This window comes from Pectinophora gossypiella, chromosome 9 (genome assembly GCF_024362695.1).
Source record: "Pectinophora gossypiella chromosome 9, ilPecGoss1.1, whole genome shotgun sequence".
In the NCBI taxonomy this organism is placed as follows: Eukaryota; Metazoa; Arthropoda; class Insecta; order Lepidoptera; family Gelechiidae; genus Pectinophora; species Pectinophora gossypiella.
The window spans coordinates 1515016-1530011 of NC_065412.1; the positions used below are offsets into that span (position 1 = coordinate 1515016).

Below are 14996 nucleotides of genomic sequence, written 5' to 3' on the forward strand. Positions count from 1 at the left end.
TAATGTTCGCCTTCTCTTTTAATCTGTTCCATGTAATCTCTTCTTGGTGTTCCCCTTCCTCTCTTTCCTTGTATCTTCCCTTCTGTGACGTTTTTAATAAATTCGTCGTGTCATATTATTGTATAATAAAGCAAATGACAAACAACTAAATACAAGACAAAGAGCAGCAGTGTACGAACAATGTGCGAGGTGTGGGCTGCGCGGGCGCACGTGTGTCGGTGGTGCATTGTCTTCAGGTTGCACAACTCTGCCTCAATGGCGTTTTTATGAGGTGAGTTATGGTGGTAGTGTACCCTTACCGACACTCCAGGCGCTTTCTTTGTTTTATCCCAACAATGAAAAACAATATTATTTATTATTATTTGTTAGGTAGGTAGGTAAATACTCTCATTATTCTAATTATTTTATTATTTTGTGCGTATTTACAAGCAACTCGTAAGCAAGTTGTTAAACACGTATTGTTTGTTAATATCATTATTGTTTGTTTAAGAACACTAAAGTCGCAAACACATTAATGATGTCAGTTCATTTTATTGTAACAAAGAGTTAATAGTAATATGGTGTGTTACAGCTACGTGAGTGGGCAATGAACGCCGCGCGACGAGACGCGATGTTACTACTAGCGCCATCTAGCGACCGAAAGCTGCAACAAAAGTTCAGGTTGGGAAACTTGCGCGCCTAAACTGTCTCTACCTTACTCTACATAATATTATTTAAATAACTGTATATATATATTACTAGTGATTTATATGTATTTTTTTTTATTCTTATTACAATAATCAGATTTGGTATGAGACATGACAATAACAACAACTACCTAGATACCGTATAGGTACCTACCTAGTTGGTGCAAAGTTCCAATTATTATAACGATACTATAACTAGTATTCATGTATCATTTGCACAGCAAAGTGTGCGATGTTAGATAGAGACAGGTAGAGCTGCAGAAGGTGGAGCGTCTGTCGAGAGCGTAAATAATAAATATTCAGTCTCGCTACACTCAACATTCGTAAACAAAACACGGTGCGTTTGTATTTGCCAAGGTGTTGGAATATTGACGATGGATAGCCACCGTCCTCGTCCTCGCACGCCACACGGCGCGCCGCACAGTGGGCTCGACTAATTAAGTATAGGTGAGGCGGAGGCGCGGGCGGCGGCGGCGGGGGGCGCGCGGCGAGGGCGGGGCGAGAGGCGGGCCACCGGCTTCATTCCGCCGCGCGCCGCGCCGCACTCTGCACGTCCGTCCGCGCGCGCGGGCCATGGTCGCGAGAACCGATGAGAGCATGTTCGGGTGCTATGGTGACAGCTACTCGTACCGCCTGTGGAGCCTGGCCAACGTGTGGGGCGCCTGCCGATGTGAGTAGCGCGCCTGACGGACGCGTCCACGTGTATCCGAGGATACCGAAACTGGGACTTTTACCGCTGACGTCAGCGGAGGCTGTGAAATCTCCGTGTAGTAGTACGTCGTAGATGCGATCGCGGCGCAGTGTCATCGTCGACGTCGCAAAGTGCGCGCCGCGGTAGAGATAGCCGCGATAGTGAGGTGTAAACGAGGTGTCACTCGATGAAAGTGCAGAGCTCGCTTATGGGAGTTGGCGGTTGGTACGAATGCTTGGCGGCCGGTTGGCTTGCGGACATGAGGAGTAAGCAGGTCCCCACGTCCACCACCTCGGCCAGGCGGCTCGCGGCCTTAAGTAAGCTTCCTTTCTTTTTGTTTATTTGCTTTTATCATATTCATCTCACTATTTACGTATATATTATTTTTTTCTCTATATTAATTAGTCAAAATATTATGTTCCACAACACAACTAAGTAGAGACTCTTGTCAGTTAGGTGTACCAATTTTGTTACAAATTATGTACCCATGTAAATCAATTCCAAAACATTTGCAATCTCAATGTCAATAGCAAACCCGATCAGTGACTTAATGAGGGGTACCCAGTACCGAGTCGGTTCAGCGTGACAATGATGTTAACTGAGAACAGGTGAGAGTGATATCACCTCGGCTGCATTAAAAATAAAACTCGAGCACGTCTTCATTAGAAATAACTCCGTGTTTAACCCCCCTTGCGCTCCCTCGGGACATAATTCATCCACTTGAGATTCGGGAACAGGTACACACAGACTTGAAAGAAAGTTTCGTTTGTCGAGGGGAACCCCACTCACTTTCACCATCTTAAATCGTAAATGATTATGTTGTTTTAATTCATTTGCTTTTTCTTCTTTTACTTTTATTTCAATTTTCTTCTTTGAATGCCGCCTGTCTGGAGTGGATAATATTATAGCGACGTTTGATGCGTTGGGCCGAGCTACAATAGGTACCCAATGTTTCAGATGAGAGAGTTTGTGGAACGCGGATGAATAAATTAGTGCAAGTTCATTCATCGTTCTACGAGGTAGATCAAACGTGGGCCACTCGGACAGTGGCGCGTTTAATAATACAAACAAAAAAAAATCAAATTAATTTGCATGTACTTCAAAAAAGAAACGAACTACTAGGTAGGTAATTCATTAAATATTTCACGAATTATTTCAACGTGTGCGGCGTATAGTGCTTGCGGTTTGATATACGTAATAATTACCTATGACATATTTTTATTATGTTTGAAAATACAAAAGCTGTTAATGATTTTATTTATATTAAATAAAATCATTAACAGCTTTGATTTTTGCATTTGATTTTTGAAGGTGTAAGGGAACGTATGATTCTTAGAAACTAACCTTACGAATGAAATAGGAAATGTATTTGTGAATTTCAAGAGCATCAACAACTCGCAACATAACGTGAGCTTAATACGTTCGAAAACATGTTAATTGTCGTTGTATTTTAAAAATGACCCTATAAACACTAATTCAGTAAATAATAACTTGATTAACCCGTTTGTCTTATAAATTAGACAACATGGCCGTAGATTTTATAGACAAAATAGAGATCAAATTTAAAATCTAAATAAGGAAATGAGTGTAACGTAAACAGACGCAAATCGTGAGTGCAGAGGCAAACAGTTCATGGAATCGATAAGTATCACTTTGTACATCGCTAATCACTTGTTTGCTCGGCTTCAAATTAACGGCTTCATTACCGCGACAAACTGTCGGCTTCACAGATAGGTGGGAGTGATAGGTATCGAGATGACAGCAGTACCTTCCCGTGACTCATCCTCTGTGACTAATAGGCTCAATGTTTCCAAATTCCGAATCAGAATTACAGACGTAGTTATTGAATTCATTTGTAACTGCATGAGATTAGTGATAATCGTTTTTATAACAGTATAATGGTCGCGATTATTTCTACTTGAATAACAGTCTGTGTGTCTAAAAATATGCCATGGTGTAAGTTTTTACGCAAAATGTATAAATAGATATTTAAAATATGCAATAGTTACTTATAAAAATATTAGGATCTAAGATTAAATAGAAAATAAGGCTTATAAAAATGTTCTCGTTATTGCCAAAATTAATTCCATTGACATCATTATTGTTAAACTCTACTTATTTATTTATCAAATAGTAATTACAACTATGTATAAGTTAACATACGTGCACATGCCCAAGGTGGTAACTTGACACATAAATATAAACTGAATTTACTTGCGCTAGAATTTAAAGGTTTGCAAAAAATCAACGTGTCTCTTTTAACGCAATAAATAAAATATTTCTATTTCATTAGACAGCTGTTATGTTAACTAATGTTATGCCAAGAATTGTTTTAATTAATTCTGAAAAGCGACCACTATCAAACACAATAATAATAATAGGATGATAAATTGCGTAATATACCTATCTACCATTATTTCTACTAGTTTTGAAAAAGAAAACATTCGAAAAAAGTCGTAGGTGGAATTGGAAAACTCTATCATGGGTAACGATTGCAAATTTCTAATTAGGTATTATGGCATTTATAGCTGAAACGACATTTGACCTATGTGTTTTGGACTGGGTAGACAAAACTGGTCAAAATATTTCACGTAAACCACGAGCTAATATATAATGAAACAAACAATAAATAATTCTCCCAGCGTGCAATTACAATGTGGAAGAGACTGTATGAACAACATGGTGTCTGGCACCAGCAGGCGGGGTTTTTTCTTGAGCGTCCGTCCCGCCCGCACCCGCGCCCGCGCCGCACAGGTGTGACCAATCACCACCGCGCGCCTGTGTGCGATCAACAATCGACCTCTTATCTCCCGCTAGTTGCCGAGGTGTGTGTGTAATAATTGTTATTTATTAACAGCGCAATAGGAAGCGAGCTGTGTAAGTGTGTGTGCCTCTAGTTTTTTATCAGCGGTTAACGGACGCACTCTGCCCGTGCGCGGAACATGTACCGGCCGATATCGTATTGTCGTGTGTAGGTGTACTCATCCGGTCCACCTAACCCACGATAAACACTTGTTCATGTGTAACACGTTATCATTATATTATATCTGTACGAGCTAACGCACGCACATTCATATTTTTTATTACTTTACAAATTAGAATTCATTGTACTTAATTTAATTTAGCATAGCGTGCACTTTGTCATACGTTATACGTTGCAGTGGGTTCAATTGGTGGAAACAATAAATCAGTGTACGATCAGCACTCGACGGGTTCGGTTTTATTTAGCTCTCTTCGGAGTCACCACCCCTTAGCTAGCTACCCCTTAGCTCTATACTAAACTTCTATTAGCTTAGCTTAACGTTAACGTACCGGCGTTAACAATATCGATTTAAGTATATTTAATTTCTGACTCGTTCATTAACTCAAATGTTTTATAAGTAATTAAGAAACAGATAAAAATAAACATTATCATCATCTAAATCAAAAGTCTGCAGCACACGGCCAATAGGACGCGTGCGGTCCGCGAAAGCTTTCTTGGCGGCCCGGTAATAAATTCTTATTTTAAATTTACGTAATCTATGTAATTAACATTAAAATAAATTATTCAAATGTTAACACTTTGGAATATATCTTTTTATATTAATCTATTTTCTTCAGGGACAAAAACGACAGTCGTTCTAATTTCGGGACAATACATTAGTTTTAAGGACCTATCGAGCTAATATTTTTTACTTTATAATGGAATCAATTTTTACACAATTAATAAAACTTTAACAATGAGAGTAGCGCCACCTAGTGGGGAATAGAGACACCTTGCTTCATGAAATGTTATTTTTACTGCTGTTTTATGTTACTGCCTATAATTCTAATCGGAGACTTCAATTAATTTTGTTATGATGCTACATCACATATGGAACATTGAGTACTTTTTCTGATTCCAGCTCTACGTGCCTATATATTAGTAGAGTAGGTACGTTATTGCGTCTACACTTTACTACTCTACTAACAAATTGACAAACGTGAGTTTCGTAGTTCAACTACATGTAGACAGTTTAATACATAACTAGCATGTAACTTTACAACACATGCGACTGTTGATACTATACCACATTCCTTACCTCTATTAACATAATATATTGTGTTAAGAAAATGATATATGACAGATTCTTCAGTCAAAACACTTAAGATTATTTTAAATAAGCTGCTAAACCTATTTCTTTGGTGATGGGACATTTTTAAACTATTAAACAAATCTCACAACTAAAATTGTATAAGAATTTCATAGGTACTTTTTTTATAAATTACACAGGTTTGCGAAATAAAACACTTGAATGTGTTTTAACAGCGTAGTATCCTCTACTACCACCAGTCTCCCGTTTTTAGATACTACTAGCGCCATCTTTTAGCGAGTAGCGGAACGATAAATATGCAAACCGCATATACCTAATAAGTTTCCTTATATATAGGAGAGAATAATAAATACCTACATCCTCTTAGTTTAATACTAATTCGATCTATGATAAGCTAATACATAATCATAATTTATTAACAAATGGAACCGTATTAGATAACAAACGTAGATAATAATATAAAATGGATGTAATATGTGTACTCTGAACTGCCAGCTGAATATTATCTACCTCTGTGCGATATGTTCGTTTTACGAGACCGTATTTTCTAAAATTCAATACCGGTGTCCCGATAGCGGATTACAGCGTGCATGTGTCCGCCGCGGCGCGCTAATTAATACGTCGAGCCGTTGTTTTGCTCTTTATTATATTTGATTTACGGCGCGCGCCGCCACTGCCGCTTTTAAAAACGATATTACGTGGGAAAACGAGCCGTATTACCGAAATAACCAACTCCAAATTGAATCGTCGTTGCCATGTTTGTTTTCATAAAGCGAACATCGCCCGTTAAGGTGTCCTCGGTAATTTTAATCGGAAACAACGTGTGTGTGTCATTTTGTTCCAATTAGCGTTCGCACGGTATAACGCTCACTAGAACAAAGCATTGGAAATCATTTATGACCCAAAACTAGTAACAATTCAGGTGTGTGTAACATGTATTGTGTGTTGTCGACAGTCCGGCCACTGGCGGGCGGTGGTGCGGAGGGCAAGCCGGCCGAGGAGGAGGAGGAGCGCGGCGGCTCCCCGCTCGGCCCCGGCGGACCCTTCGCCTGCAGCCAGTGTCGTGGCCAGTACCCCACGCGGGAGCAGCTAGAGCGACACGAGACGCTGCACTCGCCCAGCACACAGGTCCATACACTCAAATATGTCAGTGCATATTCTAATAACTCTAGCTTACACGCTTCTGACATATTATATTAGCTTTTTTTTAACTTCCTTCTGTAACAACGACATCGCCGACGGCATAAACAACCTACGCTGCAAATAATATCATAAACGGAATATTCACCTAATAAATGACTTTTGTTCCACAGTCATGCAAGATCTGCCACAAGAGCTTCGCGAACGTGTACCGCCTGCAGCGGCACATGATCAGCCACGACGAGAGTGCGCTGCTGCGCAAATTCAAGTGCAATGACTGCGACAAGGCGTTCAAGTTCAAACACCACCTCAAGGAGCACCTCCGCATACACAGCGGCGAGAAGCCCTTCGAGTGCGCCAACTGTGGGAAGAAGTTTTCTCACTCAGGGTCGTATTCCAGCCACATGACCTCCAAGAAGTGTCTCGTCATGAATATAAAAATGGGTAGAATAAAGCCTACCAACCCGGCACTCAACCCCGAAAGAAGTCCGTCAAGAAAGCGTACCAGCGCGATGGTTGCTTCCCAACTAAACAATAATATACCACCAAATGGAAATTCTTTCCTACCAATCCTGCCCAAGTACAACGAAGCCGCTGCCTTTTTTGCTTCGATATCATCCCAGGATAACAATTTTCATCGGGCACCTTTAGCGCAAACTGGGATGAATCCGTTTTACATGCCACCTGGGATGCCGATGAGTCCAGCGAGCGGAATTACTCCTTATAGTTTTCCGGCATCTTTGAGCCAGCTTTTCGAGCAATTAGCTTCATCGCAGTATCAGCAAAGGAAAATGGATAGTACTTTAAATCAAAAGCATGGTAGTCTTCCTCTCGAAAACCCAGAAGATTTGATCGAAGAAGTAACGGAAGATGACAAGCGATCCGAAGGTAGTGCCGAGCTGGTCATGGACATCGAGGACGAAGAAATCACCTCGGTGAAGAGGGAGCAGGAGGATCGAGAACCTGAACTGCGATCTCTTTCACGTAATTATGATTCCGTCCCTCTGAATAATAATGGATCGGAAGATGACATTAAACCTCCAATTTTTAATACGATTTTAGAATCTGTAAACGCGTCTGTCACTAAACAATTTTTTAGAGTAAATATGGAAAAATTGTCCCCTGTGTCAGGAAACGTATGTCCTAGTATAGAATCGCCTCCACCTTCACACGTGATCGTCAAAGAAGATCCAGACGATGTTCACAGATGCATGCAATGTAATGCTACGTTCAGCAACAAAAGTGAACTGCTGGATCATGAAAAGGTTTTATGTGGAAGTTTGTTTAGAAAACATGAAGGGTTACCTGCGCAAATAGCAGAAACGGTAGCTCTCAATAGGTTAGAAGCTGAAATGCGCGCGTCGATTCAAAGTGGAGTCAGCGCGAGTGAAGACGAGGATTACACTCGGGAAGAGCGCGAAGACAAAATGTCATTGCATGACAATGATCGGAAGATAAGAGTCCGCACCGCTCTCAGTGAGGAGCAGCAAGTGGTGCTCAAACAACATTACTCGGAGAATCCGCGGCCCAACCGTGACGAGTTCAAAAAAATAGCTCAACTGATTGGTCTTGATAACAGAGTAGTGCAGGTTTGGTTCCAAAACAACAGAGCAAGAGAACGCAGAATGACACAGTCAGTGCCCATTTCCGATCAGCCATTGGATCTGTCTACAAAAAAAACGAACGCATCTATAACATCTAGTCCGTCTCCTTCACCACCGTGCAACATTTCTGTTACACATTCCGACTCAGAGGAAGCGGTCAACTTGAGCCAAAAATCCTCACGAAGCACAACGCCACATCGTACCAACTACGTCAACACGTACCCACATTCCAACTGCTCATCTTCATCCTTTACCGACTTCCGGCTGTCGCCGTCGCCTGGGGAGACAATTAACGGTCATAAGAGATTATTATCTCAGAAAATGTCCATCAACCCAGTGATGCCGATGGAGAAGCTTCTCCAATACAACGACATGTCACATGCACGATCTCCGTTAGTTAACATGCACATGTCATCTGACATCAATCGACAAGAATCTAGTCCGTCGTATGAGCGCCACCCTTGGGGAGAGGAAATTCAGACACAGAACGAATTCGACGATGACGCCTCAGTACTTAAAAGGAGCAAACTAAAGCCGGGGGCAGAGTTCAAGGAAGGAGAGGGACAGTTCGTCTGCGATCAATGCGACAAAACCTTCGTCAAACAAAGCTCCCTCGCAAGACACAAATATGAACATTCAGGTCAGTACCTTACCTTACAATATTTAAATATCGAGCAATTTTTTAAAAACCAATATCATTTGCAGAGAGGTAACGAAATAAATTATTTTGCAGGACAGCGACCGTACAAATGCATGGAGTGTCCAAAGGCATTCAAGCACAAGCACCACCTGACGGAACACAAGCGGCTGCACACCGGCGAGAAGCCCTTCCAATGCTGCAAGTGTCTGAAGAAGTTCTCCCACTCCGGCTCCTACTCGCAACACATGAACCACCGCTTCGCCATCTGCAAGCCCTACAGGGACTAGGCGCGCCGCGCGCCCCGTGCCGCTGCTGCACTCACACTGTACTCGGCAACTCCTTCACCTACAGTATAATGGTAAATACACAACGAATACAATACTGTTACCATTTAGAAATTTACCTCATAGAATGTTATAAGATAAACTTTATATTAATTCTGCATAATAACTCACGATAATTAAAGTATTATCGCTCGGTATTTTCATTTCGACGTAAGGTTTTCATTGCTCAACATCATAACATTGTACCGTAGAACGTAGTTATGATTTACCTATTTATATTTTTGTATATGTAGTGCCAAAAATATACCAAAGAGATGTGCCATGTAACATACCAAAAATATTATACTCGTTTATTTTTAAATATTAATAATTTAATGAGCTGATTTCCAAAGGCCAGTACCTGTAACATAATACTCATGAATAGTAAGTTTTATTATACATAATATTATTATTTTTATACACCAGACAAACAAATACCGACTCTCATGTAATTACTTAGATACTACATACATGTATAAATTAAGAAGCGAAGTCTGGACGACTATCGAGCCTTGACTAAGTACTACAGATACAATCGTACTAGACCTATTATGATGACAATATTCTAGTGATAAAAATAACTCTACCTTTGTGTAATTCTTCCGTTTATGTGACAATATACGTATAACAAAGTACATCGCCAAAGTTCGTAAATGCTTTAAGCCTGTATTGACTCTACGTAAATGTTAATGTCGGTCAGTATTTCACTAACAACCAGTATAGCAGGAGGGCACCACAAAGGATTGCCATTTCGACGTAGCTATCCTCTGTTACTCAATCTTAAATTATTAAGTAGTTAATAAGCTTTCATCTTTAATACATATTAAGTGTTTAGATAGATTCAATCTTTACTTAAGTTACAAGCATTCCATAATACTCCTATGGGATCTCTGCTGTGTTTAATTAACGATTAGATTAGTCCAAAAAATATAGGATTACGACTACATGTACATAATTGATATTGTAAATATTGTAAAGACGCGCTTGTAAATACGACGGCTTGCAAGGGGCGCGGGCACGCGCGGCCGGCGCCGGCGCCGGGCCCGGCTGCGGCCGCGTCGCACGCGCACACGTATTGTGACAATAAGTACAGCTGTTTACCTACGAACCGCATTAAATCTAATATTTTTCAAATTACTAATGCATAAATGTATGTAATATTAAAATTTGATCATACAGTGTCAAAAATCTAATGATATTGTTAGTTACAAACAAGTTTTCAAACAAGTTCAATGTCACTATTTTCTTAATTTCACATTGTTTAGTCTCTATCGCTCTATTATATTTTATTATATTATTTATTGCATCAATGTACTTAAATATAGTTCGGTGTACAATAAGTTTGTATCAGTCAACATCATATTGACCTGACCGTGTGTCACATCACAACGAAGTAGATACTTATACTTAATAATAATAAATTATAAACGGATGACAAGTACATTCAAGATGCGAATGCTCATCCTGTCAGCAGTAAATTAGAACTGAAAGTTCCTAAAGCAAAAATACATTAAGATATACTTACAAGTTACGGATTATTTCTCTATTTTATACTGTAAGTAGATAAAGTTAATTTTGTGGGTTTCTAAGCAACGAATTATATTAATTACTTATTGCAAACCGTACATTATCTTGTAAGGGTTTAATAAGAATGTATCTACTGGCTCCTGCATGAAGCAGCACCGCACCATACCCGATGCAGCACGCGCCACCGGGCCGTGTCGCCGTACTCCGGTGCGACTCCACAAACATCCACAAATTATACATTTATTCTTATTGTAACCTATCTGTAAATTAAACATATTTATTGGATTAAGCGAGTCTGTTTAAACTATTTCATATTTTATTATAATTTAAATGTGTATATTATGTAAGTGACTTCCAAATTATCGGCGGTGGGCTAGATAAACCAAAGATTACTTAGTTTATGATATGATGTGGAAATTGTAATATATATTGATCCCATCATTAGTTACTTTAGTTTTAGTTTTGTGCCAAAAATAATTTTAAGGCTTAAAATAAATTTTATATGAAAATGATTTTATTTTGTACAAGAAGACGGCAATTTGTACGTACTACGGCATTGTTTAGTTACTGGTGCAATGTTGACATTGCGAGAGTATTGATCCTCCGTGTAATGTAGCTGTAGGTTAGTGTAAGCCAAATGTGAATTCCTATTGCCATAATAATACGTGTTTGTTGTATCGCGCGCCGCCCCCGCCGTGCGCGCGCGTCACAGGTTGCTGATCATTTGTTAAGTAAGTAACACTAGATTGTTAAATCTACCCATAGATTAACATGTGTTAAAATATTGCCTATATAAATTATAATAGTAATTCATTTTACTTGATATTATAATGTATATTATTGAATTTATGAATATTAAAAATATATATTGACATTTCAATGCGAATAGAGAATTTTATTTTATTAACCTCCTAATAATAATCTTCCGAAATATTCAAAAAAATACGAAAGGAGACGACAGAACGGCGCGAACTTCTCAACCGACTCCGTCGTCGCCGCACGCGCGATTTGTGTCTGTCCGTTAACGCTGTCTCTACTTACTTTGAGTTTAAATAGTTTTATCTTATTCTATGCTGTCGATAGGTACATACAGTACTACAAACGTAACGTGATTAGAACGTCAGCAGGACAGATATACATCAGTAGGTACATCGCTTAGTGCGTAAAAGACACATCTCTCGTCTGTTTACACGCGTTACAGCTTAGTACAAAATAAAAAAGATATAATTATGGGTTTTTAATCACATAAAAGAGGCTGGTAAGTTATCAAAAATATTATCCAGTAAAAATGGATCAAAAATGCATTAATTTTATTCGATAAAAAACCTACCTACCTAGTTAGGTAGGTATATAACGTCATTTTAATTGTGTTTTGAACTGCCAGACGCGATGTCGAGCCACTCATATAAAGAGTTGGTATCACCTTGTTAGCAGGTAATGTCTACTAAAAGAAGACCGTAGGCTCTCGCGATGTTGAGATTTCCCAGCTCCGCCTCAACACGCGAAGGTCTGAAAGTTACCTTACTGTACGCAAGCGCGGATTCACGGGCAAAAGCTAATAAGCAGAAGAACATAATAGAAGGTAGATAGACTACCCACCTGCATAAAGCACCTCAAGAGCGATAGTGACCCTTGTGCGTCTCTTCGTACGATAAGTAGGTAAGTTTTAGGTTGCACATTTCGACAGTAAAATGGCTACAAATTAGTTTATATACCTACCAAACGAGTAGATTCAACCGTTTGACCAAAAATAGCTGCTAGTTTATTTATTTAATGTTCGGAGTAACAACAATCAAAATTAATTTAGTAGCATCTTATGGTAAACACAAAAAGCCAATTATAGGTAAAGCTATTAAGTAATACTGATTAGTTTTACTGGTACCTACCTGTGGACTAATAAAGAAAAAACGACAACATTATTAAGTCAACTAAAGTAAGGTTTTTTGTAATAAGTACCTAACCTTTCAGGTTGGGAACGTTACACTCGAAGTTGTAGACCAGTATATTTACCTAGGACAAATAATCCAGTTAGGTAAGTCCAACTTCGAGAAAGAGATCTCTCGTCGGATCCAACTCGGATGGGCAGCGTTCGGGAAGCTGCGGAATATCTTCTCGTCCAAAATACCTCAGTGTCTCAAGACGAAAGTCTTTGACCAGTGCGTGTTGCCAGTGATGACCTACGGCAGTGAGACGTGGCCGCTTACTATGGGTCTCGTGAGGAGGCTCGGTGTCGCTCAGCGGGCAATGGAGAGAGCTATGCTCGGTATTTCCCTGCTCGATCGAATCAGAAATGAGGAGATCCGCAGGAGAACTAAAGTCACCGACATAGCTCGAAGAATTGCAAAGTTGAAGTGGCAGTGGGCAGGACACATAGCGAGGAGAACCGATGGCCGATGGGGCGGAAAGGTTCTGGAATGGCGACCACGTGTCGGACGACGCTCAGTGGGTAGGCCCGCTACAAGGTGGACCGACGATCTGGTGAAGGTCGCGGGAAGCCGCTGGATGCGGGCAGCGCAGGACCGATCGTCGTGGAGATCCTTGGGGGAGGCCTATGCCCAGCAGTGGGCGTCATACGGCTGATGATGATGATGACCTAACCTTTAAAAAAAGCTGGACAAAAAAAAATAAGTAGGTATGTAGGTCCTTACCTAACATAAAACAATTCGATATTTCATGCTCTTCTGTAATCCCGTTAAGTGTCTTGAAAACGAATCCAGAAGTTAACACTAAAAATATAAACTAAGTTAAAAAACTTAATACATAAACTTAATGTGGTACTTGCATAGAGCAACACTGACTTCCGCGGGTTGTTGCAAATTGCAAAGTAGTAACTATAACTATATACCAAACCAAAAGTCTTTGGTAACTAACTAACTACAGACTAATACGAAGATACGTAAGTACGTAGGTACCATACGATCGACTTCCTTTTGTTTGTTTTGTAGGGATAGACGGGGTGAAATTGAAATTGGCGTTTAATAGTTTTTGGGTAAACTTTGAGCAAGGCATATGTTAATTCTGCCAATTTGACCCGGTTGGTCCGCTTTAAAGAGCAAGATAACTTTTCGTAGCTGTAAAGTGTTTTGTTAAATATTTGAATTATTAAAAAAATATATATTTATGACATTTTACAATTTTATAAATTCCTTTTCTTGTATTGCTCATAGTCGCCCAACTCAACTTTCAATAAATCTGTATAAGTCTATAATATTGCACCATTTTATTTCCTAAGATTTTAATGAGAACAAATACTTGTATATGGACAAATAATTGTATATTATTTAAAATGGTTATAAGTAAGTTAGAACAAGATAACTTTTCGTAGCTGTAAAGTGTTTTGTTAGATATTTGATCGTCGTGGAGATCCTTGGGGAGGCAGTGGGCGTCGTACGGCTGATGATGATGATTGCACCATTTGTATTATAGCAAATCTCATAGGTACGTGATACACACAAAATCATCACGAATAAAAAGAGTCAAAAGGTTAATAAGGCTAGAGCCTCTTTTTTATTCGAAAACACAATAAAGCTTTTGTATATTTGGTCATTGTATAATTTCGACGCAAAGACGGAGGAGCAGGGCTTGACTCGACGCACTTATAACGAAATAGCGCAGGAAAATATAACGAAAACTTCACCAACGAGGAAACAAAATGTGCGCACCGAACGACACCCAAATGCGTTGTAAAAAAGAAACGGCAACGTCATTCATCTGTCATCGTCATAAAATGAAGGATCGGGGGGGTTGAAGTTGGGTGCGCAAGGGGCGCGGTTGACATTGCCCCTGAAAACTTCGTATGAAAGTAAATCAGCCGTGATAGTAACCATAACAAAGACTTAAACCACCATTATTTTCGTTTATTGCCAATATAGGTATTATTAAAGACCAAGTATCATAAATTAAAACTTTTACAAATCAAAGCCTGTAATAATTATGTTCTAACTTACTTATAACCATTTTAAATAATATACAATTATTTGTCCATATACAAGTATAATTTGTTCTCATTAAAATCTTAGGAAAAAAATAATAAAATAAGATAAAGAAATGAATGTGTATACGGAGATTTTTATCTATATAAATATCCCACAGACATTAAATTTAATACTATCGGAGGAAATAGCGAGGAAATATCCATATCACTTGTAACTCTTCTATTTTACACATAACGTCATTTACGAAACAAAGAAAACTCAGTTTGCCAGCGGCTGTCATTTTTATTATGACGTTGCGTGCGTATTTGACATTACAATGACATTTTGTTTGTAGTGTTGTCTGTTAGACGTAAAAGATAAAATTTTTGAGTAGACTC

The 14996-nt window shown here is 39.2% G+C and overlaps 1 protein-coding gene across 3 annotated transcripts; it reads left to right on the plus strand.

The window, feature by feature from the left end:
- Positions 1 to 1221: 1221 nt before the first annotated feature.
- LOC126369592 (zinc finger protein 1) lies at positions 1222 to 11570 on the plus strand. Of its 3 annotated transcripts, none has more exons than XM_050014076.1 (4): positions 1222 to 1694; positions 6406 to 6596; positions 6764 to 8834; positions 8928 to 11570. In XM_050014076.1, the coding sequence occupies exons 1-4, from the start codon at positions 1565 to 1567 to the stop codon at positions 9119 to 9121; spliced, it is 2586 nt and encodes an 861-aa protein (XP_049870033.1). In that variant the 5' UTR covers positions 1222 to 1564; the 3' UTR covers positions 9122 to 11570. The 3 variants fall into 3 exon arrangements, with proteins under 3 accessions (XP_049870033.1, XP_049870034.1, XP_049870035.1); XM_050014077.1 differs by having other exon boundaries at positions 6406 to 6578; XM_050014078.1 differs by having other exon boundaries at positions 1222 to 1356.
- Positions 11571 to 14996: the final 3426 nt, after the last annotated feature.